This window comes from Branchiostoma belcheri, unplaced genomic scaffold (genome assembly GCF_001625305.1).
Source record: "Branchiostoma belcheri isolate BF01 breed outbred unplaced genomic scaffold, Haploidv18h27 scaffold20, whole genome shotgun sequence".
Classification (NCBI taxonomy): domain Eukaryota; kingdom Metazoa; phylum Chordata; class Leptocardii; order Amphioxiformes; family Branchiostomatidae; genus Branchiostoma; species Branchiostoma belcheri.
In genome coordinates, this window is record NW_017803491.1 from 2,044,365 (window position 1) to 2,071,627 (window position 27,263).

A 27,263-nucleotide genomic window follows, 5' to 3' on the forward strand; every position below is an offset into this window, starting at 1 on the left:
AGATTGACGATATGTGAAAACTTAATGTGAACAAAGAAAAACAAATTGACTGATCACACTTCTTAGAAGTTTAAGGCTAATTCCAAGAAAGTAGGAAGTCAACTGTACAGCACAGTGTAATTTCATTAAGTTAATACCCTGGTGCTAGTCTTAAGGCTACAGGTTTGACAATTTTTAAAGAAACCCACTGTATATAATGCTTTAAAAAATCATTGGGCCCTTGTTACATACTGTATAATTATAAAACCTTAAGAGATATCTTAACGCTTCAGAAGTATTTATGCAGCTGTTGTTTTGCCTATCCGTAGTGCATGTTTAGGCTAGGGATTTACAATGCGATATGTGTTTAAATACTTTCCCAGGAATCTGTCTAAGTCTTCAAAACCATCAGTACTTAGAGAACTGATATATTTAGACACAGAACAGTTGTGCAATGAACAGAAATCTACAATATTGTTCACTAGTCTCATCTCGGGACTAAAAAAGAATAGTAACGCGTACGGTTACAAATCGTCCTAAATACTGTAAATCTTGTAGATCTCTCCTGCAATTTGTGACGCTGTAGATATGAATGTCCAATATATTACTAACATTATATGTATTGTACTATAGAAGTAACGTTACAGCATTGTGTTACAACCTACTACTTGTCCAATACCAAAACCACTCTTTAGCTTGTAGTGTAAAAAAAGATGTCCCAGAATGACAGTTTCTGTAGACACCAATATTGTAATTTCCCTCCTTGTTTTATTCAACATGGCAGCCCAGTGATTGTCCTGTGGGATATGGTGATGAGGACAGAAATGCAAATTAGTTCCCCCTAGGTTGTTCCACCTTAACAAACAAAGTTAATTAGATAGTGCACTAAAAACACTAACCATTTTATTAGAAAGATGTACATTAACAAAATGAACAGTTTTGTTTATTATTATTTTTCAAATATGACAAAATCACACAGACATGAACATTTTTTTCTTGTATTATTTTGTACCATGTCCAGCTAACATTATCATGTTAAGTGTCTTTCCAGCTTGATTAAATGTGACTAAGTGTGTGTTCCATATCAGTGTGTTTAACTACATATCAATTTATCAGTAGATGCCTGGCAAATGTTGGAGGATCAAATCGAATTGAATGAATGATCCCTCACTATTGATTTTTTTCTCAACACAGATGTTTGCTTATGATTTAATGATGCAAAAAATTAATTCTTATAATCAAGACCAGAAATAATTTAAACATATGCAGATGTTTTGTGTTGTACATATAAAATTAGACTGTTATGGGAGAAGAAGAAATTTTGCCTATTTTCCTCTGTTAAAGACCAACATTTTAGCTTGCTTATAAGATAAACTTTCTCCCCAAATAAATCTACTTACTTTAATTCTAATAATAGAAGTTTGGCCTAGTGTTGATTTTAATTGGGAGATATTATACAAAAAGGACCTCTCCTCTATATCACCTGACCTTAAAATCCTCAGAAAGCAAATATACAAACACTCAGCCTTGCCGGATGCTTGACTCGAGTCTAGTCACACGTAGCGCGGTTACCTACCAGTAAAGTCATAATGTCTGCCGAACGCTCCTTGGTAACAAAAAAGCGTGGCTGAAATCTTTTTGTTTTCTAACGAATTATTGATAGATATGTTTGATCAAGGTGAAGGCCTGGTTGAAAGGTCTAAAAGGGGGTAGTTTTTGTTCAGGAGTCACGTAGTACACGTCACGGATTTTCTGTACACACCCCGGCTTATGTACGCACCTTTGTTTGTACAAGGTGTTGGGTACACAATGTAAGAGATATGGAAAGGTGCACACGGGCTATGTACTCCCGGTATATATGTAGGCGTATTTTTTTTGCAGGGTCTGTTGAGATAAAAACAGTATTTGTAAAGAAAAAAAAAAAGACTGTACAAAATCAAATAAACTAAAGGATACTTGATCATTTCTAATGTTACAACAATCATTCTGATTGAAAGTTTTCAGCTATGATAAATTTGGATTTAATATGATCTTCTAGTATTAATGGGAAATTGATAAGAAACTGTCATAGTAATTAATGATAATGGTAATTATTATGATTATAATAAAGAACTGTGTTTGGCAGCAAATTTTCATCGTCAATGTACTAGGAATTTGTTTTTTTATTAAAGAAATTAAGACATTTTCCCTTTCTCCACAGGTTTACTTGAAAATGAGGAACAAACCAAATCACATGAACCATTCCAACTCAGGTAAGAGATTGGGCATTGACTAAATGTTTAAGTCATTATATAACATATAATGACATAACACATGTACCTACTAATGATATTGCCAGAACTTAAAATACTGTAAAACCCTGGTTTCAAGATTTCATAATTTTGAAAGAAGTCTCTTACTTTGGAAAAGCATCCATTACAAAGCAGGTTCTAAAGTGCTAGTAACTCCTTTTTCGCCCTTCCCCCCACCAGAGAAAAGGTCCTTGAGGCCTTACGACTGGCAATGGAGACTAAGAACAGTAAGCTGGGACAACAGGCAGTCGGAGGCATACAGGTAAAACTAAGGAGGTTATATCTTCAAATCTCATAATGTTCCCATCTACCGGTAACACTTTTTTTTTTCCTTTCCATGTTCGGATTCTTCTTCATGCTGGAAAACAGGGGACTCCAATATCCCCAAATATACTATTATCATACTATTACTATTGTTTCAGGACGAGATGGGGAGGGAAACATTTGCATTTGCTAGCAGATGTTGTTATTTCTGTATATCTGTACTTTTTTTAACTGAATCATTATCATCTGTGTGAAATGTCTGCAAAACTTTGCTTGGAACCTTGTGATTTCTAATTTTTACTTTACATTCAAGTGAAAGTACATGAGTGAAATTTTGTTTTTGATGTGTCTGTGTGTGTTTTTGACAATATAAAAGCGGTGAAATCTGCCGTCTCTGATTGCCTTGTGTTTCTGCCGTACAGAAAATGCTTGTTGACGAGCGGTTCCACTCTCTCGGTGAGGAGACCAGAGAACAACAGATGCCGTACCAGATCCTGGACACACTGAAGGTGGCGCCCAACTGTAGCGATGATGTTCAGATGGAGATTATGAAGGTAAGACTCACTTAAAATTTCCCTTTCTTTATCTATTTGTTTTAGGCAATATTGTCATTTGTTATAAACTGCTATTAAGAAATAATGTACTAAAACAAGTTAGGATGGATCCGTACCCAAATTCAGGAATGTTTTGAGGATTCTGAAGCATGGCAGAGATTTGCCCCCTCCAATTGCTTTTGTAGTATGGTGTCAATGTTTCTTTCCCATCTATTCCAATAATCCAGTTGTTCCTGAGTATGACATGTTCTCCTAACTGCTGTAACACTGCAGACTCCATCCTTATTATAGCTGAGGTAGGTGCTTTTGTGTACATGTATATATCATTTCCATAACAAGGTTGTATGTATTGACCTGTTTGTCAACAAAGATAATCATTTTGAAATTATATTACATGTAGGTATTTCATCAAAATCAGGTGTATTTTAAACAGAATCTGTGCTGTTGTTCCTGGCACTTAACAAATGGCAATACAACATTGCCATCAAAATATTTTAAGGAAAATTGATCTACATGTACTTTGTTCCTTACATTATTGCAGTTAGTATTGGTATATATTTAACAGTATCATGCAAAATATGTTCAGCTCACTTTGTGAACTGTGTTTATTAAGCACTAGTACATGTATGCTTGTTATGTTGTACACATATGTCATTATCAGACACGTGTGACACAATTAACGTAAGCACTGGTAGACCTGACAATGCACTTATCCCTTACCCTGGGTGCCATCCTCTGTAGTTTCTGCCCACTCCCTAATGTTGCTGGCTACCACCATGGTAGCCAGAGACCATGGGTGTGGGTGGAAAGGATGTTACCCAGGTGACTTCTCCTTGCCCACTCTTGCTGTGCAAAGCACTAACAATATCCATAACGTAAAACGTTTAAAACATCCTGATCTTTTTACATTCATTGTGGTGTATTATTCAATTTTTCTCTGTTGTATTGTGTTCTTACTAATAATCTTACTAATTTGTTGTTATTCTAACTTCCATATTCATCAATTGATTTTGTTTGGTTGATTTTACTTGATAACTTTTTTGGTCTCATTTTTAGTTTCTTTTCTTTCTTTCTTTGCCATCTCCTGCCGCCGCCCCCCTCCCCACTAACCCTACAGCATTGCTTTGTGGCCCATCTGGGTGGGAACAGACAGTTGAGTACCATGGCCAAGTCTGTGGTCATTCAAACACTCAGTTTCCTCTGCCACCGCGTACTGACCGACAGTCACAAGTCTATTTACAAGATTGCTTTCTCCAAGGTACGCACGCACCAACCAACTAACAGACACCAGATCTGTTTTAAAGCAGTCTCTAGATTGGTAATTGGAAAAAATTGGGGATGCAGTGATACAACTTCTATTCTGTAGTAGCTGCTAACGTTATCTGATTTCTAAGACAGCCATTAAAAAACGAAAATTAGGTGTCCTGACATAATATTCTTTGTGTCATCAACATTTGTTTTCATAAATCTTAGTTTTTCTGTTTGGAAATAGGAAAGACAGCAAAGACCAAATCTAATCATTTCGTTGATGGGTCAAGACCTAACCAAATACCAAATTTCATAACCTTCATGGCCAATTTAATAATCTTTGAAACTATAATCTTTGGTTACTAGAGACATCTTTAACAACAGAACTGGTGTCTAACTGTATTTTATTATCGAGACTACAGCAATGTTTCATTCCAGTTTGTTATGTAAACTAGCATCTGTCTCTGTAGATTTCAGTAGACACTTTCAAGTCCAAAGAAGCTAGCATAAAGACAGCTGTAACAGCTACAGTCAGCCAGATACTGTGTCAGGTGGCAGAACAGCTGCGGGAGGCTCAGATCCAGAGTTTGGTAAGATTTGAAACGTCTGGAAAATCCAGGCATGAAGTGGGTATAGAGACGGTTTGGTGTCTGCATGCTGCATGCTGTGGTGTTTGTGTCGGTTTTCAAGATGTTGGTTTTTGTACACAGTATTGTTTGCCCTTTGAATGTGTTTGTTAAACTTTACAAATGGGCCAGTAAGAATGTTTATAAAATCTGTGTTTCAAAGTTTATAGGAAAAATGGTTGTCAGGAAAAGGTCATTTGTAAAATTGCAAAGTGTGCTTGAGTTGTATTCAGCACCAAGGACAGAGCCTGTTTCTATTAGTTATCAATGGTGGATTTACAAGTTGTTGTGACACAAAATCAGCACCAAGGACAGACACCAAAATGCTTATTACTCACACCTATGGTGCTTTTTTTTTAGAAAAAGATGTTTGGGGCTGTACCAGAGAATATTAGAAGAATTAAATGCAAAGATATGAGTATGTGTTTCTGACCAGGGCTGGTGGATTGATGCCATATCAAATGAGAGGAGCATATTGCATGTTGGATACAACTGTTTTTTGAGATATTGACAGTTTTTTCAAAGTAGGGAGAAGTGTAATTTTGTAGGTTATTTTATGATACTTTTTATGCCCCTTAGGCTGATGATACTAATGATGCTATTGCTGAATTTAGCTCCAAAGGTGAGAACTATTTTTCTATATTCTTCACTTTTTTTCAAAGAATCTATCATGAGAAAAGGTTTTAAATGTTGTTAGTAACATTAATTGAATACTATTTTTAGATGTGACATGATGTATGACATTATAATATATGATCATAATGCATTTGAAAGAGGTTTATCAAAAATCAAGGAACACTTGCTTGTGTGTGAAGTGTGTTACATCTTGCTTTTTGCCATGCAGATACCAAAGGAAAGGCAGAGTCCCTTCTAGGGGATGTGATGAAGATACTGAAGTACTTTTGTGAGAAAATATCAGGGTGTTGCAGGTAAGATACTCAAAATATATTTTTCTTTATCGCTTCCAGGCATGGTATGGAAGTATTGTTTTCGGTAGCTTATTTGTGGGATTGCATCTCTATCCAATTGCTTTGGTTGAATGGGGTGTGGGAGGTGATTTTGACAGACGATTGATAGGAAGGTCAAGCCTAAAGGTGACCCAAGATGCCCAGGCAGAATGACAGGCCAAAAGGTCAGGCTCTGGCCAGGAGCCAGCATGCAGGAGGCCAGAGATTGCACGAGGAACGCTTCAATATTTCCAGAAGTCTTAAATCTGTCAATTGTTGTCTATTGTTTCATTTGATTGAAATAACACACACACTTTTGCACATTCATCATCATCAGTCCCATAGCACTTCTGTTATAGGAGCAACTTTCAACAACTTTTAACTTTGCACATTTGTGATATGATGTTTCATGGTTTTGTTTCCCCCAGTGTGTCCAGTCAGCAGCCCAGCCCCCTGCTGCCCCTGTACCTGGAGTGTGTGCATTCCATGTTCACCAGCTCCTCCCCACATCTACAGTACAACCAGGACTTCCTCGACCTCGTCTGGTAGGTTGGATTAAGAAAACCATACAAGTTGTCCTTGACCTTGGTACTGAAAAACTTTGAAATGTGGTAGAAAAGCAAAAAAAAAAATTAATCTCTACATATTTGCCTTCATATTTTTGTATATTATAAGATTAACTATTTTTATGGACAATACTTTTGAGCTATTGCTTCAACATTTATTTAAGTCTGATTTCTTAAGAGGAAGTCTTCGAGGCTGCAAATACATATTATGTAATAACTGGCTGAAAGTGTTGGATAAGAGTCATACATAAATAGATGTGACCTTAGAAAGCGTTGTTCTGAAAGTATATATTTCTATGTAGTACAATGATGTGAATGTTACACAGTTTCATGTGATGAGGTATTCTCTCCTGCCCCCCTCCCCCTTCAGGCAGCAGCTGTGTCCATCCCTGATCTTCCTGCTGGGCAGTCCAGTGACGGACAAGTCTGTCATGGCCACCAGTATGGACGACAGGTTTGTGGCCGACCACGGCAGGGGGTCAGGTCAGTTGGATTTTTTTTTACTTCTGTGTATAGAAGTATGTATTGTTTTGGGTAGCTGAGCTGTGTGTTTGTGTATCTGGACAGAGAACTAGTAGGTTGGGTGGGGGAAGATTGACAGGCAGACGAATGACAGTCAAAGGTCAGACACAGGAAATAGGTTTGAGAGTCTAGGTTGACAGCACATATGTGGGGGAAGATTGGCAGGCAGAATGACAGGTCAAAAGGTCAGACACAGGAAATGAGGTGAACTTGAAGGTCACGTCACAAAAACCCAAAATACTGCCTAAAGTCTAAAATCTCTGATTTCTTGTTGATCACAGAATAGCACAAAATTGTTAGTTGTGCCAAAGGACTTTGTTACTTTCTTATGAAGGTCCAGCCAATTTCCACAAAGACTTGTTTTTTTTAAAATGTTCTTCACCTCTTTTCCCAGGTACATCAGCAGCAGCCCCCTCTGTGATTGGCCCAGCAGCACGTACAATCTACGGGATCGCTGCAGAGCTGCTGCGGTTGGTTGGCAGTGTGGAGTCCCTCCGCCCAGTGTTGCAGTCCCTCTGGCACAAGATCCTCCTGTACCCCCCACCTCAGCACAGGCTAGAGGCTCTCAAGGCTATCAAAGAGGTAAACAATACATTTCATATCATGTATGGAATAACCTTGAAATATTATATGATTTTTTAACTGTATTTGGGATACGAAAATATCCACCAGCACCTATCATTTAATCAGTAGCCCTCTACAATGCACAACATTTGTGTTGCTACAATGGTACATTATGGTGCTGATTGTTACTAGTAGGTTATAATTGGATTCCATATTGCAGGTTTTATCAGTACCAGAGAGAGTGATAGACATTGCTGGCCCCTCCACCTCAGATGTTAGCACTACTAAACAACAAGCGCAACCTACCAAGAAGAGAAAGGCAGACACAGATCTACTCAAACTGTAAGTAATGATAGATTGTCTTCATTTTCATGATGTAACACCAATATACATGTAAAATGCCATGTGGTATTGTGAAGTAATCATTACGATTAGGAGGTGTCCTCAACAGTGACTGTATGTCTCCTTGCCACTTTGTGACAAAGTGTCTTTCGAGCAAAATAATGGAGATTTTAGATCATCAGTTTGTCGTTATGTCTTTCCCATCCAGGCTGGTAGATGGCATTGCTGAAGCTTCTCATTCCTCCAACTCGGATGTCTGCTACACCAGTGTGAGCTGCATCGCCGGGCTGCTCCGCTCCGTGGAGCAGATTAGCCAGGGGCACGCCATGACAGAGACACAGATAGAGGACATCAACAGGCAGATGGAGGAGGCTGAGGAGGAACAGGGGAGGGGGGTCACCGAGGGAGACGGGGGATTGGTCAATGGGGATGTGGAAGTGGAGGAGTCAAAGGTCAAAGGTGAGGAAGAGGGGTCAACGGTTGAAACACCTGCTACAGAAAATGGTAAAGAAAAGGAACCTCAAAATGAAGAAAGTGTGTCAGAAGAGGGGTCAAAGTTGGATGAAGAAAATAAAGACAGAACAGAAGAGCAGAAACCTGAAGAAGATGTGAGTGGAGTTCAAGAGAAAGACGGAAATGAAGAAGCCAAAGTTGGTTCTGAAGATGTGCAGGAGGTTGTAGAAAAGAAAGAAGACCAAGACCAGAAAGGAGAGGAAAAACAGGAAGGAAGGGAACCTGGGGATGGCGCCAGTGGAGAGGATGATGGGAAGGCAGACCAATCCACTTCAGAGAAAGAGGGGGAGGCAGAGGGACAACCACAAAGCACAACAGCTGCTCAGGAAGAGGAAGGGAAAGAAATAAATGCCCCCATTCAGACGCCAAAACCTCCACCAAGGTTGGTTATGAAACTGCCTCTCATAAGACTTGCTAGTAAAGAAGTGCATATCTTCATTTCAAGCACCATGTAAAATTGTAATCTTTGATCAGGTGAAAATACATATATTTCTTGGTCACTCCTGTTGCCAAAAGTGACCAAAAGAGCATGTTGAGTTGCTGAAGACTGCTTGATATCAGCATGCTTTTTTTCACTGCAGTTTGGAGATGGAACGCCAGGTGGCACTGCAGAGAGCTGAGATGGAGCGCATTGCTCAGCAGAACAAGGAGCTGGAGAGGCAGGGTGCCCGTGACTTTGTAGACTGTCTGATCGGAGTTCTTCCCTCCATCCTGCCAGTCATAGAGCCGGAAGGAGTGGACGACGCCTTGCAGACATTTGCCTCACGGTTTTGTGCAGGTTTGTCTCTCATCATCATCAGATTCAAAATTTCCTTTCTTTCCAATCATGCTTACATGTCTTCTGGGAAGTATTTTGGGTTTTCCTGAATGTATTGGTACTGTGGAGCAGATTGTATGATGGAATTTAATTCGGTATTACACAACTTTCTGAATTTCTCCACATACCACCCACTTACCATCCAGTATGCACGCTCCCTTTCAGTCAATCACCTCCCACCCACAATGCAACTGTAATTATTAGGACAAACAGAGACACAAACTCATTATGAGCCACCCAAAACAATACTTCTATGGTGAAAGTTACTACAGATATGTCTAAGAGCTTATTACACTTTTTTCACTTTTTCCTGGCTGTAGGAGTGATGGAGAAACACAAGCAGGGCCAGGGTTCCCCCAACCTGCCTGTTCTGAATGCTGACGGGGTCTACGTCGCCACCTTCTCTGCACTGCTGCTGAACCTAAAACTGGTCAGGATGGGGCACTACAACGGACAGGACTGTAGACTGCCCATGACACAGGTAGATAGGCTGGCTAGTGATTTATCAATCAATCTGTTGATAAGTATCAATTGGTTACTTGGGTGATTTGTCAATTACTGATGGATGGATGGATGGATGGATGGATGGATGGATGGATGGATGGATGGATGGATGGATGGATGGATGGATGGATGGATGGATGGATGGATGGAAGGATGGATGGATGGATGGATGGATGAATGGATGGATACACAACTTAAAAACATTTGGACATTTTTTCATGTACATGTAGGTAGACTCTTTCTTTTCTTATTATAGGGATGAAAAATGATGTCTTCTTTAAAAAAAAGACATTAAAAGCTTATTATAAGTCAATTGTATTTTTCTTCCCCTGTGTGTAGAAACAGTTTATTGAGGATGTCCATGACAGCGGAGTGCTGGTGTACCTGTCCTCCACCTGGCTGGGAGAGCTGTACAAGATGATCGTCACAGTCAACATCCTGGGAGCAGCCGGCTACCTGCCTGTCTCCCCACAGTGTAACCAGGCTCTCATAACCATGTTAACAGGTATGGCCATCTCTCTTTGTGTACATTAACATTATTTAGTGAACATTTCTTATTAGTGTTAAGAGTTGTACTTGTTCTAAACTGCTTTAAAAATGCTTTCAGACATTGATGGTATGGGAAACAGACACATCGGAGGACAGATGGTGCATGATGCCACTGTCAGCCATGTTCTTCCTGTCCAAAAGGATGCTGGGAATGAAGCAGCAGTTGCTGCAGGTAACAGTTACTGATTTTGACAATTTCAAAACCTCAGATAAACAACAATGATTTATTTTTTCTCATCGGTGACCAGTTGTTCATTTTCAGAATTCAATACAAAACTTGGTAAGACAGCAGATTCTTGTCCAAACCTTTGATTCTTAATTGTCATTTCTTATCTACCAGTAGCTCATAATATCCTCTTGACTGGGCCTGTTGTAGGTCTGATACTAACCCATAATATTCTCCTGACTGTTGTGTCCCAGGTCAGAAGCTAGTCCATAATATCCTGCTGACCTGTTGGGACAGCATGGTGGACGTCATGGCCGTCCCTCTCAGTGCCAAGAACTCGGCTGGAATCAGCAACATTGCCCTCATCCTGGGGACGGAGGGAGCGAAAGAGCAGAACTTGAAGGACAGAGACGCCATCTGTATGAGCCTGGATGGGCTGAGGAAGGCTGCACGACTCAGTTGCACCCTGGGTAGGTTTAGCTTTCATAGGAGGGATTCTGTCGCTCCTTTTAAAATTTTAAAACAAACTCCGTGTCAGTCTTAAGTAAGGAATAAAATAATTGGCTACCGGGTACTTTGGGGATCCTGTCCTTGGTGCTGATGATGATGTTGTTGCTCCAGTATTTCATTTGATTTGCAGCATAAGCCTTAATTGTTCTTTTTTTTAAATCTTACCATTCAATATCTCTCAGGTTGCTCAGATGTTCCTGTGCCTAGTGATGTTAGAGGTCTGTTTTTTTTTCAGATTTGAAACAAATTGTGGCTAACATGTTTGGTCATGTAACTTTGGGCATTAACAGTGTGTAGTACATTCAAGTTTTTCATAAACCTAAAGAGCTGCTTCATTAAGTTCCCCCTTGATTAACTATGTTAATGTCAACTTACAGGTTTGGTGTGGCCGTTTTCCTTTTAATACACAGACTCCTTCTACCCATAATTCTAAGCATCATTTTTCTTAGCACTATCAAAGGGTAGCTTCTTATTATCTGATAAAGTGTGGTCTAAACTACAGTAACTGACATTTCTTCTCCCCTCCCCTCCCCCAGGTGTCCAGGAGAGGTGTGGAGCAGTGTTTGCCCAGTTAGCCAACGCCTCCTGTATCTCCCTGGAGCCCAGTAAGCCACAGGTCTCCCCTGGGGACAAGAAGGGTCTGAAGGCTAAGATAAACAAGCCCCAGCCACTCCGCCTGCATGCTGCTCATGTACTGAGCATGGACGCTCTACTCAACACTGGGCTGGAGATGGGCAGTCACTCTGCTGAGTGCTGGAAACATGTCTTCAGGTAAGGAAAATGCAGATAAGTACACACTACCATTGGACTAGCCCACACTATTCTTTTTGGAGTCAGTAGCAAATCAGTATTATTTGGACCATCACACAGGGGAATGCCCCTACTCTTTTTTACCTGAGTGAAGTGAGGAAAGAAGTAAGTGTTGTTCCCAAGGACACAACATCAGGCATGTTGGTGGATTTTAACCCAGGACCTATGGGTTCTGGGCCAAATACCCAACCATTATGCCAATGCCACATGACATATGTAGTATCCTTTCTTTTGTCGCCCCCCTCCCCACTCCCAGGTGCTGTGCCTATGTGTCCCACCTGGAACACTCCCACTTCAGCGGAGGGGACAACCAGGCCAGCCTTCCCAAGGTGCAACACCAGAAGGAGCTGCCACAGGACATGTCAACGACCTATGATGACCTCTCAGGTAAGGGGTCAAGACCCAGATATAGCTGTTTTGTCTCTAGTCCTGAACCAGTCTTTTGGAGAGCTACCGGTAATGCAAATTCCTTTGAAAGACCAACAACAGTCTGACATAGCCTATGATTAAAGTATTACACTGTCTCTTAAAATTCGCTTTACTTAGTAGTAATACTTACTGCCCTTAATGCCAGTCCTGGCATGTATGGCAACAAAATTTACTTTAACGAGTCAAATTTAAAGATCTGCTGCTACAATTGTAAGCAGCAAGAATTAAGCACTGAGTGACTGACTAGCATAACTGCTATGCTTTCTGTACATGTGTGTGTTACATTATGTACATGAAAATGAATGTGCTGATATTCTGTGTGTAGTTTTGCTTGTACCTGTACTTGTACTTGTGGTTTGTCTGCTTTAACGTTTGTTGTCTGCAACCCTTTCCTGGTGCTGGGCCTACATGTTTACTGTATGGTAAGTCTGGTGTATGAAGCTCACTGTTCACTGTGCATGGCATGTAATCTGTTGTTTGAAGGGAAGCTGCTAGGTGACACAAATAATCACCTGCTCCTTCAGCCAAAGCTTGCACACAAACACAACCCATTAAAATCATAAAAATATGAACAATGCAATAAATGTCCATAGTGATAATGTTGTCAGCTGATAATGATTGGTTTCCGACAATGTTGATAGAATTCACCAAACTGCATGCTAAGGGCTTCAACCATTAATTATTCCTTGCATCACAAAGTACAAATTTCCTTGTTGTACTGATGCATGGAGAGTGTACCTCTCAGAAAACTGTTGCCTCAGAGTTTCAGTTACCATACTGTATTACACTGCCAATATTAATTATTTTGTGTTCTCAAACTTTGACCTTTTAGCCTGGTTACTAAACCTATTTCAGCTGCTGAGTCTGTTTCATCCTCCCCTATTTATGTAGAGGATGAAAGAGACTCTAAAACAGCTAAAATAGGTTTGGTAAGCAGGCTACTGACCTTTACCCTCTAACCCCAGGTGACCCAGAAGCCATGTACATCCCGGCAGCCAATCCTGTGATCCCGAGTATCAACATCCATGAGATGATCACGGAGGGGAGGAAGGAGACGGGGCTGGAGATGTCGGCTAAGGGAGGCGGCGTGCTCAGCTCCGCTAACGCAGCCAAGGCCGTGTACAGGCTGTCAGCTGATGTGGACAGGTCAGAACTTCCTCCATTAAAGTTTATCACTTCCAGGGATGGAAGTATTGTTTCCGGTGGCTGAGTTGTGGGTCTGTGTCTCCATAGTCAACCCACGTGATAGAGGCAAATGGCAGACTGCCATCAAGCCTCAGCATTGATGTGCAAGCTCCTTTAACCCTCGGAAGACTCCTAAGCTGGATAGCATGAAAATTGATCTGCATACCCTAATAGCTTTGGTGGCATGGTGGGTGGGAGGTGATTTTGACAGTTGATTGATAGGGAGGTAACCCAGGACGTTCTAGGAGTTGAGTAAGTTGCTGTATATAGTGGAATTCAGGAAGGAACACCCTATTAAATTACATCATACTATCCCACAGTTCCGAATATACAGGTGATTCTTTTCTACCTGTGATTGGTGTGAAATGACCTTTGTCTTGTGACCTTTGCCCCTTGACCCCTAGGTTATTTGAGGAGGCGGCTACCAGCCTGAACCTGCACGCCCTGGTGGGTTTCCTGACTGAGCTGCGCCAGGTGTCAGCTGACCAGCTGTTCAGTACCACTCCTGAGGTCGTCGACCCTGGCATGATGCCAAAACCCACAGGTACATGTAACTTGTTGCAAGGTTGGGTTATGATGATATTGATAATCCTATTTTGAGTGTTCTCAATAAGCAATCATTGAAAGTTATGGCAGGCATGTGTTTAAGAGTTAGTATGTTTGACAATCCACTGGATATAATGCCAATAGTTTTTTTGCGCAAAAAACCAAGATGTACAAAAGACTACACATGTAAGATACATGTACATGTGGCTATCACATAAGCTTAGTGTATTCCTTGTACTAAGAATTTGACAACAACAATAATATAGGAAAGAAGGAAATGAAAAGGTTTGCACCAACATTTTTAGCACTGCATTCCTGAACTATATCTAATAAGAGGAATAAATCTTACAGGAAATGGCAGTCAGTTCGGCTCATACCTGCACCTGAGTCACCTAGGTGAGGTCATGCTGCGATGTTCCCGGAGTTTCCAGCGACCGCTGCTACACATCATGCGAGCCTGGGGCATCGTGGCTCCTCATCTAGTGGAGGTAGGCAGGCTCTGCATTTTCTTTCCAAGCAAAGAATTGAATGTATGGTACTTTCGTGATCTCATTGTTACATGTACTTCTATGCAATTGTGTTGTCTTCTGAGTAAAAAGTTGTTTTTTTCTGCTACTAGTACTCTTCCACATACCTCATGACATCAACATAGCTAGGTTTCCCAAAAGTTTGTTTCCCAACAGCTGCATAAGTGCAATGTGACGATGTCCTTGGTACTGCCTTGTAAAAAAAAGAACATATAGTATTGAATTAGAGCTACCAGCAGAAATGTTATTGAAGCTGCTGTTTACAATTAAATGTCCTGCAGTATATATTATAGAATTCTTAAGCATTGTCTGACAACAATACTGTATTTTCAAGAGTCAATGAGTTTGGAGAAAAGACTCACAACGTTTTTACAGGCTGCCTGTCATAAGGACCGCCATGTCTCCAAGAAGGCTGTTACATGTATCCATGACATCATGATTGAGCTGCTGAACAATCGTGAAGAGAAGCCGCACTTTAACTTCAATGAGGCGCTCTTCAAACCCTTTGAGAACCTCCTATGTCTGGAGCTGTGTGATAACGATGTACAAGACCAGGTAAGGGCTATGGAAAGAAATTGGTCAGTTGGGGAGGGGGGCATCTCTCTTGGAATAGGTCTCTCTAGTGTGTATAATGAAAATGGGGGAAATTTTTGAGGCAGAAGAAATTTGCTTTCTTTGAACTTACCCTATGCTATTTGATGACATGTCTTGCTTCATTTTGTTTCTTCTTATTTCTGACAGCAATGGGAGTTTTGGTGTCTTCCTCAAGAGACTCTTTCTTTTCAATCCCAAAGTATTTTCTCCTTTTCCTTTTTGGTTTTCTTTAACAAACTAACCCTTCTCTACTTCATCTTTATCTCTGAACTGCATTTCTGTAAATACACTAGAAATCTTTTAAACAAGACAATTGTTGTGGTTCACACTACTAATTTGATCTTATTTGTCATGAAGTTATGACATAAGATACACATACTTAGTAATACATGCACATGTGTTTGTTCAAAATGAATATCTCTTTGCATGAATTTAACACTGTTTTGCATTTGTCAAATTTACCATGCCAATATTATTAAGTGTATAATTGTAAAGTAAACATATAGAAGATTAGACTGAAAATCAAGTAGTTTTGCACAGACTGTAGATAAGATACATTGCAACCTAAGTTTTTATTCTGTGCATCAGGTTGTGAGTTCCATCGCGGAGTTGGTTGAAGCTTGCACCACGAGTATCAAGTCAGGATGGAGACCTCTGTTTGGTGCTCTTAGGGTGGTCAAGGTCTACAAACCAAAGGTACAAAACAGTTTTTACTATGCTATAGGTTAACTATACTGGAGGTTTGTAAGAAAATTGTTACTGTTGAATGGTTTGGGCAGTTAGCCAACAGTTGGATGCTCAGCTGTGTGTACCCTTGTATGCAGCACATCCCCAAACACAAAAATCAATAAGCACAGAAGGATCTGGCCTGTAACTGACAACATGGCAATGTTTCTGATATAGAATTCTGCTAGGATCTTCTAAAGAGTGCTGTATAGTTAAATGTTTCAGTCATGAGGAGAAGTTGCTACACTGGAAGGGTAAAAATTATCTGTTTCAACTTTGTATTGTTTGAATATCATGATTATGTATACTAGTGTGTATCTATATTTTTGTAGAGAGATAGATGAGATCCAATCATTTGTAATCAGCTGTTGTATTATGACAAAGCTGCTAAATTTATGGTTTTATTAGTAAGCCACTGAACGATTTTATTTACCAGTTTATGTAGTAAATCTTTGAACAGAGTTAAAACTCTGATTGTAATGACTACATACATATACATGCACATTGTGTATGTGGACTTGTTAGTACATAGTTCATGGTACATTTGTACTATGGTTAGTACATAGTTCATGGTACTATGGTTAGTACATAGTTAATGGTACTTTGCATTGAATTCAACACAGCAGTTTGGTTAGTCTATACATACATGTACATGTACATGTAAAGTTTATGTCATAAATGTGACATTTTGACAAATGGATTTTGCTCTGATAATGTAAATATGATATGTTTGTGTTTGTATGACATAGGGAGGGGACTATTTTATCAGTGAGGAACGACACGAGCAGCCGACGGCGCCGGTGTTTGACGTGTTTGAGGCCTTCCTTGGTACGGAGAATGTCCACGTGTTCGCTAACGCCGCCATGGACTGTATCCTCTGTCTGCTCAAGTTCATCCGTGGACCTGGTAAGGGGAACAATTAGGAATAATGTTTGGGATAGTTTCTTACTTTTTTCGTACTTAAGTTATCTGAAATTTAAAATGGCCACCTGATGAAAAGGTCCTAGCAGACTTTTACTGAAATGTCCTTGATATCATTTTTTATAACCATCCCTGTATTAAGTGAAGCACAAACAAGCACAATGATCTTATTTTTTACAAAAGCTTTCAGAGTACTGTCTTACAGCAGTTACTGTGTCACCTACAAAACATGCAATTTTATACTTGATATGTTTTCTGTTGTTGATGTTGGCTCAAACTTTACATCTTCTTCAATTAAGAATTAGGATTAAGACAATCTTTTCTTTTCCCCACAGGAGACCGAGACAGGGATTCGGACTCAGATGATGAGGAAGATCCTGACAGTGACTTTGAACAGATCGAGGCCGCTCCACCGGACCAGGAGGAGACCAGGGAACGTGGGGACCTGTGCCTGCCTGCCCTGGAGTACCTGCACAGGTGTCACAAAACCCTGGCCTCCATGTACAGCATGCCTTCATGTCCTGTCTTCAAGGTGAGGGTTCAGAGGTCAAAATTGATAGGTCAAAAGTTACCAGTAGTTCAAAGGTTAGGGGCTATACTTGATATGTATTGGTCTATGAATGCAAATATCAGTATCCATAACATGATAACATATTGACCTCCACATACAAGAAAACAATGGGCTTCATGTCTATATTGAATAATAATCATGATAGCACAGGTAGAATTATCATAGTTGATGAAAATGTTTTAGAAAGCAATGTCTGCCACAGTTAATGGACAAAAAATATTGATGTGTTTCAGGAGGGACGGGTAATGAAAATAGGGTATTGTTCATATTACTTGATAGCTGTATGATGTTTTAGGAACTATTGAAAGAGAATTATCACTGAAGTAATGAGATATGAGTATGATTCAGTTTAACAATTTTTTTCACCAGGGTGCCCATCACATCAACATCAACAATGTACTGAAGATAGACACCAGGAGGGAAGCCGCAGATTCAGCAGTCAGGAAGAAGTCGGCCTCAGGGTCAGGAGGGACAGACTATGACAGTGATGAGGAGGAGGAAGATGATGATGATGGGAGAGAGAGGACGATGGCCAACTATCCTGTCTTCTCTATGGATGACAACACAGGTGAGTTTCACATCTATTTGTCTTTAACCCTTGTCCCACTGATCCCAACATACGTTGGGAGGCTTGATTTTTTTACTATTTAGGTAACCCTGATGTTATCAAGATTTCTTATTAACATTGTAGACTAGTAAAACAAAAGAAATACCCCCTATTCCAAGAGGGTCTGGAATCCAAAGCTCGGGGGAAGCATATAATGCACAGAATTGCCAGCAGGACAAGGGTTTTAAAACCTTCTTTTTGTGTTATTTTGTAGGCAATTTAAAATCCTATAAGACAAGAACATTGTACGTAAAGTACCCTGAAAACACAAACATTGGCTAAGGTGGCATAGTTTTTTTCAGTAGGATTTACATAGAGGTGCATGGTTGTAGTCTGCAGTTTTTAAAAAGCTGCTAGGGGGCTCATTATTAAAAGATTGTACCTCTACCTGTGCAGGTGTAATCCGGGTGTGGTTCCTGCTGCTAGAAGGGCTGACAGGCTCTGTCACCACCTGTCCTAAGACATACCAGCCTCAGACCCTGGAGCTGCTCTTCAAACTCCTTAGATCTGTTGCCGAGGTGCCAGGTAAGAACACACACCTGTTTGCACACCTGTGCTAGGTAGCAATGTGTTAGACGTCTGCTTTGAAAACTAGTTTTAGGTTTTGGACATACATGTAGCATGCTGGGGCACATCCTTCTTAAGAATGGTAGTAGATTATTTACCTTGATCAATGTGGGTCTTTCCTAAAACGTGGGCCAATAACTGACAATGACTCTTCCAAAAGACTGCAATTTCCACAAATAGTATTATCAATCAGGACTCAGAACACTGGGATTCAAACCCCTGACCTTATAATCCAGAGGCTGGATTTCTAACCAAATGACCACTGAACACAACAATTCTACCTTTACACACAATGCTTGAAAGCTAATGTGTTATGACAAAGGTCAGTTATACCAGCTACACAATACAGAGTCATGCTATGGTAGTACAGAATGACCAGGTGGTACTTGTTAATGCTAAACTAGTGTATTGAAGGCAAATGTTTCATCATGTTCATGTTGTCCCCCATGCAGGCCCCCAGTTTGCAGTGTTTGCTGTGACCCACCTCCTCCTGCCCATGCTGCAGTCCTGGGTACGGCGCAGTCACCATGTCCCTGACTTCTGGGACACGTCCAAGGCTAACTTCAAACACGCGTGCGGCCTGTCCACGGACCTGGTGGTGGAACACACCAACCTGTTTGCTGCTCAGGATGAGGCCTGGGTGTCCACCGACGTGCCTGTGATGATACGACAGCTGCTCAATCTACTGGTGGAGTGTATAGGACAGCCTGTGGAGGCTATCTCTAGACTAGGATGTGCCTGTCTTAGGTAGGTTTGTCTTCAATTTTTGTTTCTTTTGTCCTTGGTGCTGACTATGTTTCCCTGTCCCTGTTTCCCTGTCCTTTTTGCTGACTGTGTTTCCCTGTCCTTGGTGCTGACTGTGTTTCCCTGTCCCTGTTTCCCTGTCCTTGGTGCTGACTATGTTTCCCTGTCCCTGGTGCTGACTGTGTTTCCCTGTCCCTGGTGCTGACTGTGTTTCCCTGTTTTCCTGTCCTTGGTGCTAACTGTGTTTCCCTCTCCTTGGTACTGACTGTGTTTCCCTGTTTCCCTGTCCTTGGTGCTGACTATATTTCTCTTTCCCTGTCTCTGGTGCTGACAGTGTTTCCCTGTCTCTGGTGCTGACATGCATCAGTAGTGTTATTTTAGTAGAGTTGCACTAAAAATTACAAGTACAATATGGTAACAGTGTGTTTATGTTTTCTGTGTGTATTTCAGACATCTGCTGCTGAGTGCTGGCCCTTCCTTTACTGAGGAGATGTGGTCGGTGGCGTGTGAGGGCCTGCTGCATGCCGTCAACGCCAGTCTGAAGAGCCTGAAGCTGCTGATGGCGTGCTTCAACGCCGGGTCACTGGAGTTCAACGGGGACGTGGGCCAGGTCAGGGTGTCGGCCAGGACGGACTGCTCCGAGATGGAGAGTATCAGGATACGCAGTCTGGCTCAACAGGTGGGTATACGTCCATAAATGATTTCTTCGGGTTGGTGAATGATTGAATAGTAAAGGTCTTTTATTTACAACTACTTGGTTCATATGGTTATCAGCTGTTGGGTCTATTTAATATTCTTTATCATGTTTTGCAGGTGTTTTTAGTAGAGGACCAGCAGGCATCCAGTAACCCAGACCTGGAGGACGACAACCGTTCCTACATCTTCCTCATCCACCCACCTGACATGGAAGGATCACCTGTGGGGAAGAGGTAGGGTATCGGATATTACATAAAGTGTCTGCCTGCCTGCCTAAATGCTTAGGCCAGTAATTGGCCCTTTGATCTCTCAGCGAGTTATTCTCCAGGCTTTGAGGTCCCTGGCCCTTTCTTTTTTTGGGGGGGGGCATTCCTTAGACTGGTTCTGGAGTCCTTCTTTATTTGGTCCTTCCACCTCTTGGGTGGTCTTCTGTGGGGTCTGTTAAAATCCTGGTCAAATATATCCTCCATGATCTCATGTTCATGCATAAGACATCAGGTTAATTATCAATTTGTTGTCAATTCCTCACAGGATTCCCTTCAAGAACGTGGTGGTGGGTCTGATCTCCCATCAGCTCCTTCTGCAGCTTCTTGGCTCCTTACTTCTGTCCGGTGTCGGCACCAGGAGCACCGCAGAAGAACACATTCTGGTCTCCACTCCAATGAGTCCCCCTGGTGGGACTGCCGCAAACTGCGAGTCCAAAGACTCCAACTCAAACAGCAAGCAGTCAGAACATTTGCCGGGACTACTGGACTATCTGTCCTCGAAAAACCTGGTCAAGATATTCGAGTGCCTGCTAGAGTCGTACAACACAGCGTGCGAGTTTGACGCCAGGCCGGGGTTGAAGTTCCTGTTCCAGAAGGTGGGGAAGTTGGAGGCTGCGGCAAACCTATACAAGCAGACAGAGAATAGCCTCACATTCTACATGCACGCTCTCATCGAAAAGTGCCAACACGCGGGCTCCAGTTTCACCCCGGAGAAGGTGAAAGAAATTCTCTACAGCAAAGAGCGGACATCATCTGCTTGTAGCACGGCAAGCACGGAATCCACGCCGGGAAAGGGCCCCAGGAGGAGGAACTTCAAGCGAGCGCAGTCGTTCATTCACCAGGAGCTGAACATCATGCCGGTCGAGGCTGACAGCCAGAACTGGGTTTTCCTCCGGCTGAACCGAATGGTGGCCGAACTCTGCAGCAACTACATCCAGATGTTGATCAACAAGAGTTTGGGAGAACAGGGCGCAGATAACATCACCGACGAACCTCATCTCTTCCTGCTCAGCGCCGAAGCTCAAAATCCAAAAGAGGAGAAGAAGAAGGTCCTGATGCCCATCCCACCAGAGAAGAAATCATCAAACCCCGTCGGAGAGGTCCACCAGATCCAACCGCAGGGTCAAACGTTGGGGCAGGTCACGACAGAGGAGCAGCAAGGTAACAGTTATCCCGGGATCCCGGTTGATATGTCCCACATGCAGATGAATGGAGGTTTTTTGCGCTGCATCACGTTGTCGTACCCTCTCCCCTGGGATGCAGAAGTGGGCGCGGTCACATGGGGAGGGTGGAGGATGGAGGAGGTGGGAGAAGGGGAGGGTGGAAGTCAGTCCAGGATGGGTAAGACTGGAGGTTGAAACTAGGTGGTGGCAGGGGGATGTGTCACTTTGCGTGGGACATATTGAGATGTTGACAAGTCTAAAGCTGAGATGTACAAAAATGCTGTGTGCTGGATGATATTGCATTTGTCATATGGCCTGGAGAGAGACAATTAAAGTAGAAAAATAAGTTGTTTTTAAACCACACTCTTAGTTCTGGTTAGAATCCTTTCCACACCTTTTGGTTTCTCCGTTTCTGTAGCCCTTGGGTTCACATTGTGAGAGACCAAATTCATTGGTTAACATGGCAATGAAAACAGAATTAATCTAAAACTGCTGATTGGTGTTTTTTCACAAGTTGATGGAGTAGCCTCGATAGTCAGACATTTAGGCCTCTCCAAGTGACACATCCCCATCACACATTGCCAATGGTGATGGGGGTCTGGTGGCTTGGAGTTTAGGCTGTCAAGGTGGAGGTTACCAGTAAGTCTGCTTCATGCAAGTGTGTAAAATCTTGCAAGAACAAAATTAAGTGAGAGCTACATTGTTTAAACTGGGAATGCTGCAGATATAGTTCATTTCTTTAAAGAATTCTTACTCCAAACCATACTCCCAAAAGGTGAAATAAACTGAAGGTGAAATAGAAAAAGGTGAAATAAAGATCTGTTTTCTTGAGCTTGCAGGCAAGCAGAGCAAGGGACTTTGGGTTTGGACCATTGAATCATCATTCTTCCTCATTTTTCCTTAAATGGGTGGTGAGTGCTTGTACATACTCAGGGTGTGGTTTTCCTTTGAGAGAACACTCACAGCTAACAGTGTCTTTCTGTTCTCTCCAGGAGGAAGGAGGGGCTCCACCGACAGTGGTGGCAGCAGTGCAGAGGGCAAGTCTTCTGACAACAAGGACGAGGCAAGGCCCAAGGATGATAAGAAAGAGCGGAAGGGGAAGATGGAGAGTATCTACACCTTGGCCACCAACAAAACTATCGACAAGCTGGTGGCACAGTACAAGAAGCACAAGCAGCATCAGTCCATGACTACTTTTGTAAAGGTGGGACAATTGGTAGAGGTCAAAGGTGTAACTGCCCTCTAGCATATCTTGTTGGTTTTGCAGGCACCTGGCCATAGCAGGTGGTACAAAAATGTATCAAATTTAGATAACTTGACTAAAGTTGTCAAACATAGCTGTGCATACTCAGCATTATCTGAAACTGTTCGTTGCAAATTCCACTGCTGTATTTGAAGATCAGAAGTCCCATTCTACAGTACATGAATCATGTGTTTCCAAAGAGGAATATGGCTTAAAAAAACACAGCTTATACATTTGTACATGGCTGTTTGTTGTTCTACTCTGTATATACATGTACTATCTCTCTGTAGATTTGACCCTTACTACACTATGAGCCTGACACTATGTTCTCTATGAGCCAATTCTAATAAGGATAATTATGTTGTTCTTAGCATGGCAAAGATTAGTCATGTCTAATAAATAGCTTTTTTCTGTTGATGTTTTCTGTTCTGTTAGGAGGAAAAGCAGGGAGATAGGGCAACCTCCAGCCTCATGAAGGGCCCTCCTCCTGTACCAACTAAGGCGCAGAACCAGCAGCAGTCACCAGATGGCGCCGGTGAGCAGAACAGCACCAAGCAGCAGCCCCAACAGCAACCCAGGTCCCAGCAGGACAGGAAGAAGTCGGCAGTGATGAAAGATTCTGATGCCCGGGTGAAGACCTGGACAGAGATTGTTTTATCAACTCTGCAACTTCTGCAGAAGGTTGGGTTTGAATAACATCCTCATTTTTTTTCATGTCTATCATTTTAAAAGTGCTTTCCTATCATAGGAAAAGTATTACGGATACTTGTATACTCTTATAGATCAATGAAAACACCTCAAATCTAGTCAACATAGATATGCTCTCTCTACATATTTTAATATTCAAATATATTTGAATTCAATAATTACATTTGAGTGTGTATAGAATCATCCCACCCTAACTGGGAATTTTTGAAAGTGGAAGCTAGCTTAAAAGTAAACTTTGATGCAGAAGGGTGTGCTTTTTTTGTTTGTTTGAACCATCCTTTATTCATGAGAATCTCAAATTTTCATTGTTACTGTGCTGAAAGGTTTGACTTAAGCCTTAGAGACATGTGGCAGTGGGCAGTTCCATTCTAGTGGCTGGCCACACCTCGGGCCTGCATACCTGCCACCCAGCATTGTTCCACCCAGGCCATCTGATAAAGCAGCCCCTAGCGTCTGACCACCATTCAACCCAACTGGACAGGTTAATGGCAGGATGGCGCAGGGGACGGCCGTATCACGCAGCTGTGACCGTCAGGTCATTTATCTCTGTCAGCCGCGGTTACCGAGAAGGTCGCAGCTGCCCCTCCCTCCGGCACGTGTGGTCAGCAGCACGGAATGCTCGCAACCGTCCATCCAGCGATTTTGAAAACCCTAGCCTTTTTTTAAACAACTTCAGTGGGAGACCACTTCTAGGCATTGAACGAAGTTGAGGTTACTGGAACAGCATCTCTTCTCCCTAAGTCAGAAACATCAATGCTCCAGACAAACAGGACTCACTGAGAATTATTTTTTCTATTATGTACTACTGTTACCAGGGTACATATATTGTATCTCTGAGTTGATGACTATTTCGTAGTCAGAAAATCCCTACTGCACTTCTCAAGGCCTTAGCCTTCTCCCTGCTGCCTTATCCTGGAACTTAGTCTTAATCTAGTGCCAAAGGGTACCTTAGCAGGGAAAAGGTGAAGTCGGATTGTGAAGTGTTTTATTCAAAGTCAGGTTAACAGGTGGAGGGTTAGTAAACGGGCAATGAACCTAGGGAATACAAAATAGATATTCCAATGGCCGGTAGTAGCCTGCAAGTGACAAAGAGTCCATGCCACACTCCTTTGCAACAGCTGGGACTGTTTTGTGATCTTGAACCAGCAAAAGCACACATTATATCATCTTTACAGTCCCAGATTACATTGAACTTAAAACATATTCTACATGTATATGTTTTTTAAAATATTTTTGGGCTTGTTGGTTAATGTTACCTTTTAACTGACAACTGAAAATGTTTTTAAATTGATGTGAAATCTACTTAATGTAACTCCCCCTAGCAGCTTTCTGCAAACTGCAGATTGCTACCACAAAGACAACAAGGGCATAGATATGTGTTGTATGTGGTTAATGCTATTGTGAAACTTACTTTTAAAGTAAGTAATAAATTATATTAATTCAGATGAAAAGGTAGTAACGAAGTCAACAAGGAAAAGTAAACCCTTCTGTTTAAGGAAATCGTAAGATTTGAAAGTTTATGACTTGACGCGAGAAGACAAATGTATCCATGTATCTAAGTGTATAATTTGTGGTGGGCTCCTTGTTTAAGAGGGTGCTCGCTAAAAGCCGATACGATAAGACGCCAATCGCCCCTAGACGCTATCGCATGCGGCCATTCCCGGCAGAAAATCATTGGCTACCATCGACTCGTTCCAACGTACGCTTATCGATTTTTCGACAAAAATGGGTTCGCCGCTCACGCCATTGCTTTTAGCAAGACTCTTAGAAGACAGGAGTATGCATAGATATCCCAGCTGAAGCGATACTTAACCTGTATTAGGACAATTATGAGATTAGATCATTGCCCTCTTGACCTCTGTGGCTTGAGTAATGACCCTTGTTCCTCTCGGTAAGCCGCCTTTCACACACCAGTGCTTGATTAACCACTAATGAACGTGGGAGCTTCCTGATATGTCCACAACTGTCTGACAGTGATCAACAACCCCTCCCCCTCCCGACGAACACCCGTCGCCATAGCGATCTGATACGTGCCCCTCCCGTATTGCCGCTGACACAAATAGGAGGCGCTAACTTGCTTACCGGCCGCACGGCAGTTTCGGGTCTGAAGAGTTAACAAGTTTTCCCTGTATTTCGAAGAATGATGCAGCTGTTGTGTAATAGGTCTGGGCTGGTATGTCTGGATTTCCCTGTCTGGAAGGAGCCTGTGTTATCTTAAGGAGTCATCTCACGGTGGATTGACCAACTTTGTTACCACTTGACCAGATTTGCTGACTTTCCGGGTTATGGTCCTGTTGTCACTTGTACTTGATGGTTGGGATCCCCTCCTGGGAAACTTGATACATAGGAAATAGGAATCTTTAGAAAGATTTTCAACATTTCAAAGGCATTGTTCTCTAGATATCGCACACAGATTAATTGTATGAAATTAAGTCCAACATGTTATTTCAATTCGATATAAAACTAAAAAAAGCATACCAAAAGCCATCTCACTTTTACACCACTTCCAGAATTCCTCCACCTGCACCTGCTGAGTCACCTTCAGACGTGACCTCCCTATCATTCAACTGTCAAAATCACCTCCCACCCATCTTGCATCTGAAGCAATCAGGACGGAGACACTCACAACTCAGCTATGCAAAGCAATTCTTCCCAACTTTACTAAAGTAAAGATTATTTTCTAAATTTATGAAAATGTAATAATACTCTTCTTGTTCCTCCCCAGATGCCGGATAAGCAGTTCTGTACGCTCCTTCCCGCCGTCTTCCCCTGCATCAACCAGCTGGTGTGTCACGAGATCGACCCAGGGCTACGAAACGCTGTCCGGGATTGGCTAGAACGTATCGGCAAGGTCTACAGCATCATACCATGACACTCCTGATTTGTGGCCACTTTCTGGAATTCACCACAAAAAATATATTCCATCAGCAATGGGTTGTCTTTCAGCTGCTTTGTAATTTCAGTACAAAAATTGATGTTTCAACAATTATCAGGAATTGTCCACAAATCGGCGGGAGACATTTGTTTGGTTTTGTTCTGTTGCCCGTTGTTTACTTTGTTGGTTTGTTTATTGACTGTTTTGGCAATTTCAGTTGTAGCTGAAAGTCACACACTCAGTAAACTATTCGTGTTAAGTGCTGCAAAATATGCAGCTAAATCTTCTTGGGGTTTTGACCAAATAGTGGTCCAGTGCAATCTAGCAAAAAAATTAGTCTTTGAATTCTGTTCATGTTTTGAAGAGGTATTTTTGAGGCAATGATATGATTGCTATGTTTCTATGCCTGAGGTTGCAATATTGGACATAAGGCAATTGCTCGCAAAATCTTGCTGTTGTTGAACAAACTTCAAATCTACACCTCAAAATCAAATTATTTGTTCATATTAGACAAAATGAGCCCAGTCTCAATGCAACATTTCTATGTCATGACACATTCTTAAAACTGAAGATAGAGGTTTTCAATCAAAAATTGTTGCCAGCAGGTAGGTAGCTTCAACATCAGCAGAGTTGTTTGAAGGGGAAGTGCTATGATTGGTTAGCATTGATCATATGATCCAAAGGCCTCATTGTCATTGGTCCACACGCTAATGCAATCAATCATGTCCAGGTGCAATCGGTGTGGGGCCCTTATCACCCATTGTCTCTCTTGTGTTTTTTGTGGCATCCTACCTGTGGAAATTCTTGGCTTTAATGATTGTAATAGCTGGACACCTGCTGAGAGCAATGAAGGTAGAATGACATAAAACTTTAACAGTGGAACTAATTACTGTTATATATTCTGCTGGTAGATATTGTTTGCTGGATACTATAGGTTGGACCAGACAAAAGGCAGGCTCTATTGAAGTTGGAACATTTGTTCCTACTTTTGGGAGTCCAGTCACGAAGGATAGATCCGGACCGATTAACGCGCTATGTGGAAAAGAACCACAAATTGTCATCATGTATTGACAGGGAATTGGTAAATATACAGCTGGTTTCATTATAAATTGATACCAGACGA

The 27,263-nt window shown here is 41.7% G+C and overlaps 1 protein-coding gene across 1 annotated transcript in view; it reads left to right on the top strand.

Annotated features, from left to right (window-relative positions):
- Positions 1-27,022, top strand: part of LOC109469080 (brefeldin A-inhibited guanine nucleotide-exchange protein 3-like) — a 27,512-nt gene extending 490 nt beyond the window's left edge. Inside the window, exons 2-38 of the mRNA XM_019767465.1 lie at positions 2,180-2,231; positions 2,451-2,532; positions 2,957-3,088; positions 3,316-3,384; positions 4,206-4,346; positions 4,807-4,926; positions 5,542-5,584; positions 5,807-5,891; positions 6,338-6,454; positions 6,846-6,958; positions 7,392-7,579; positions 7,782-7,903; positions 8,112-8,798; positions 8,998-9,194; positions 9,554-9,714; positions 10,077-10,242; positions 10,345-10,458; positions 10,707-10,922; positions 11,145-11,180; positions 11,499-11,733; positions 12,029-12,159; positions 13,167-13,347; positions 13,791-13,930; positions 14,284-14,420; positions 14,835-15,014; positions 15,642-15,749; positions 16,529-16,685; positions 17,036-17,232; positions 17,641-17,839; positions 18,275-18,403; positions 18,898-19,192; positions 19,640-19,868; positions 20,003-20,118; positions 20,417-21,312; positions 22,307-22,518; positions 22,993-23,238; positions 25,991-27,022. Coding sequence (XP_019623024.1) covers positions 2,180-2,231; positions 2,451-2,532; positions 2,957-3,088; positions 3,316-3,384; positions 4,206-4,346; positions 4,807-4,926; positions 5,542-5,584; positions 5,807-5,891; positions 6,338-6,454; positions 6,846-6,958; positions 7,392-7,579; positions 7,782-7,903; positions 8,112-8,798; positions 8,998-9,194; positions 9,554-9,714; positions 10,077-10,242; positions 10,345-10,458; positions 10,707-10,922; positions 11,145-11,180; positions 11,499-11,733; positions 12,029-12,159; positions 13,167-13,347; positions 13,791-13,930; positions 14,284-14,420; positions 14,835-15,014; positions 15,642-15,749; positions 16,529-16,685; positions 17,036-17,232; positions 17,641-17,839; positions 18,275-18,403; positions 18,898-19,192; positions 19,640-19,868; positions 20,003-20,118; positions 20,417-21,312; positions 22,307-22,518; positions 22,993-23,238; positions 25,991-26,137 — 6,776 coding nt within the window. The 3' untranslated portion in view covers positions 26,138-27,022. The remainder of the gene's footprint in view (positions 1-2,179; positions 2,232-2,450; positions 2,533-2,956; positions 3,089-3,315; positions 3,385-4,205; positions 4,347-4,806; positions 4,927-5,541; positions 5,585-5,806; positions 5,892-6,337; positions 6,455-6,845; positions 6,959-7,391; positions 7,580-7,781; positions 7,904-8,111; positions 8,799-8,997; positions 9,195-9,553; positions 9,715-10,076; positions 10,243-10,344; positions 10,459-10,706; positions 10,923-11,144; positions 11,181-11,498; positions 11,734-12,028; positions 12,160-13,166; positions 13,348-13,790; positions 13,931-14,283; positions 14,421-14,834; positions 15,015-15,641; positions 15,750-16,528; positions 16,686-17,035; positions 17,233-17,640; positions 17,840-18,274; positions 18,404-18,897; positions 19,193-19,639; positions 19,869-20,002; positions 20,119-20,416; positions 21,313-22,306; positions 22,519-22,992; positions 23,239-25,990) is intronic.
- Positions 27,023-27,263: the final 241 nt, after the last annotated feature.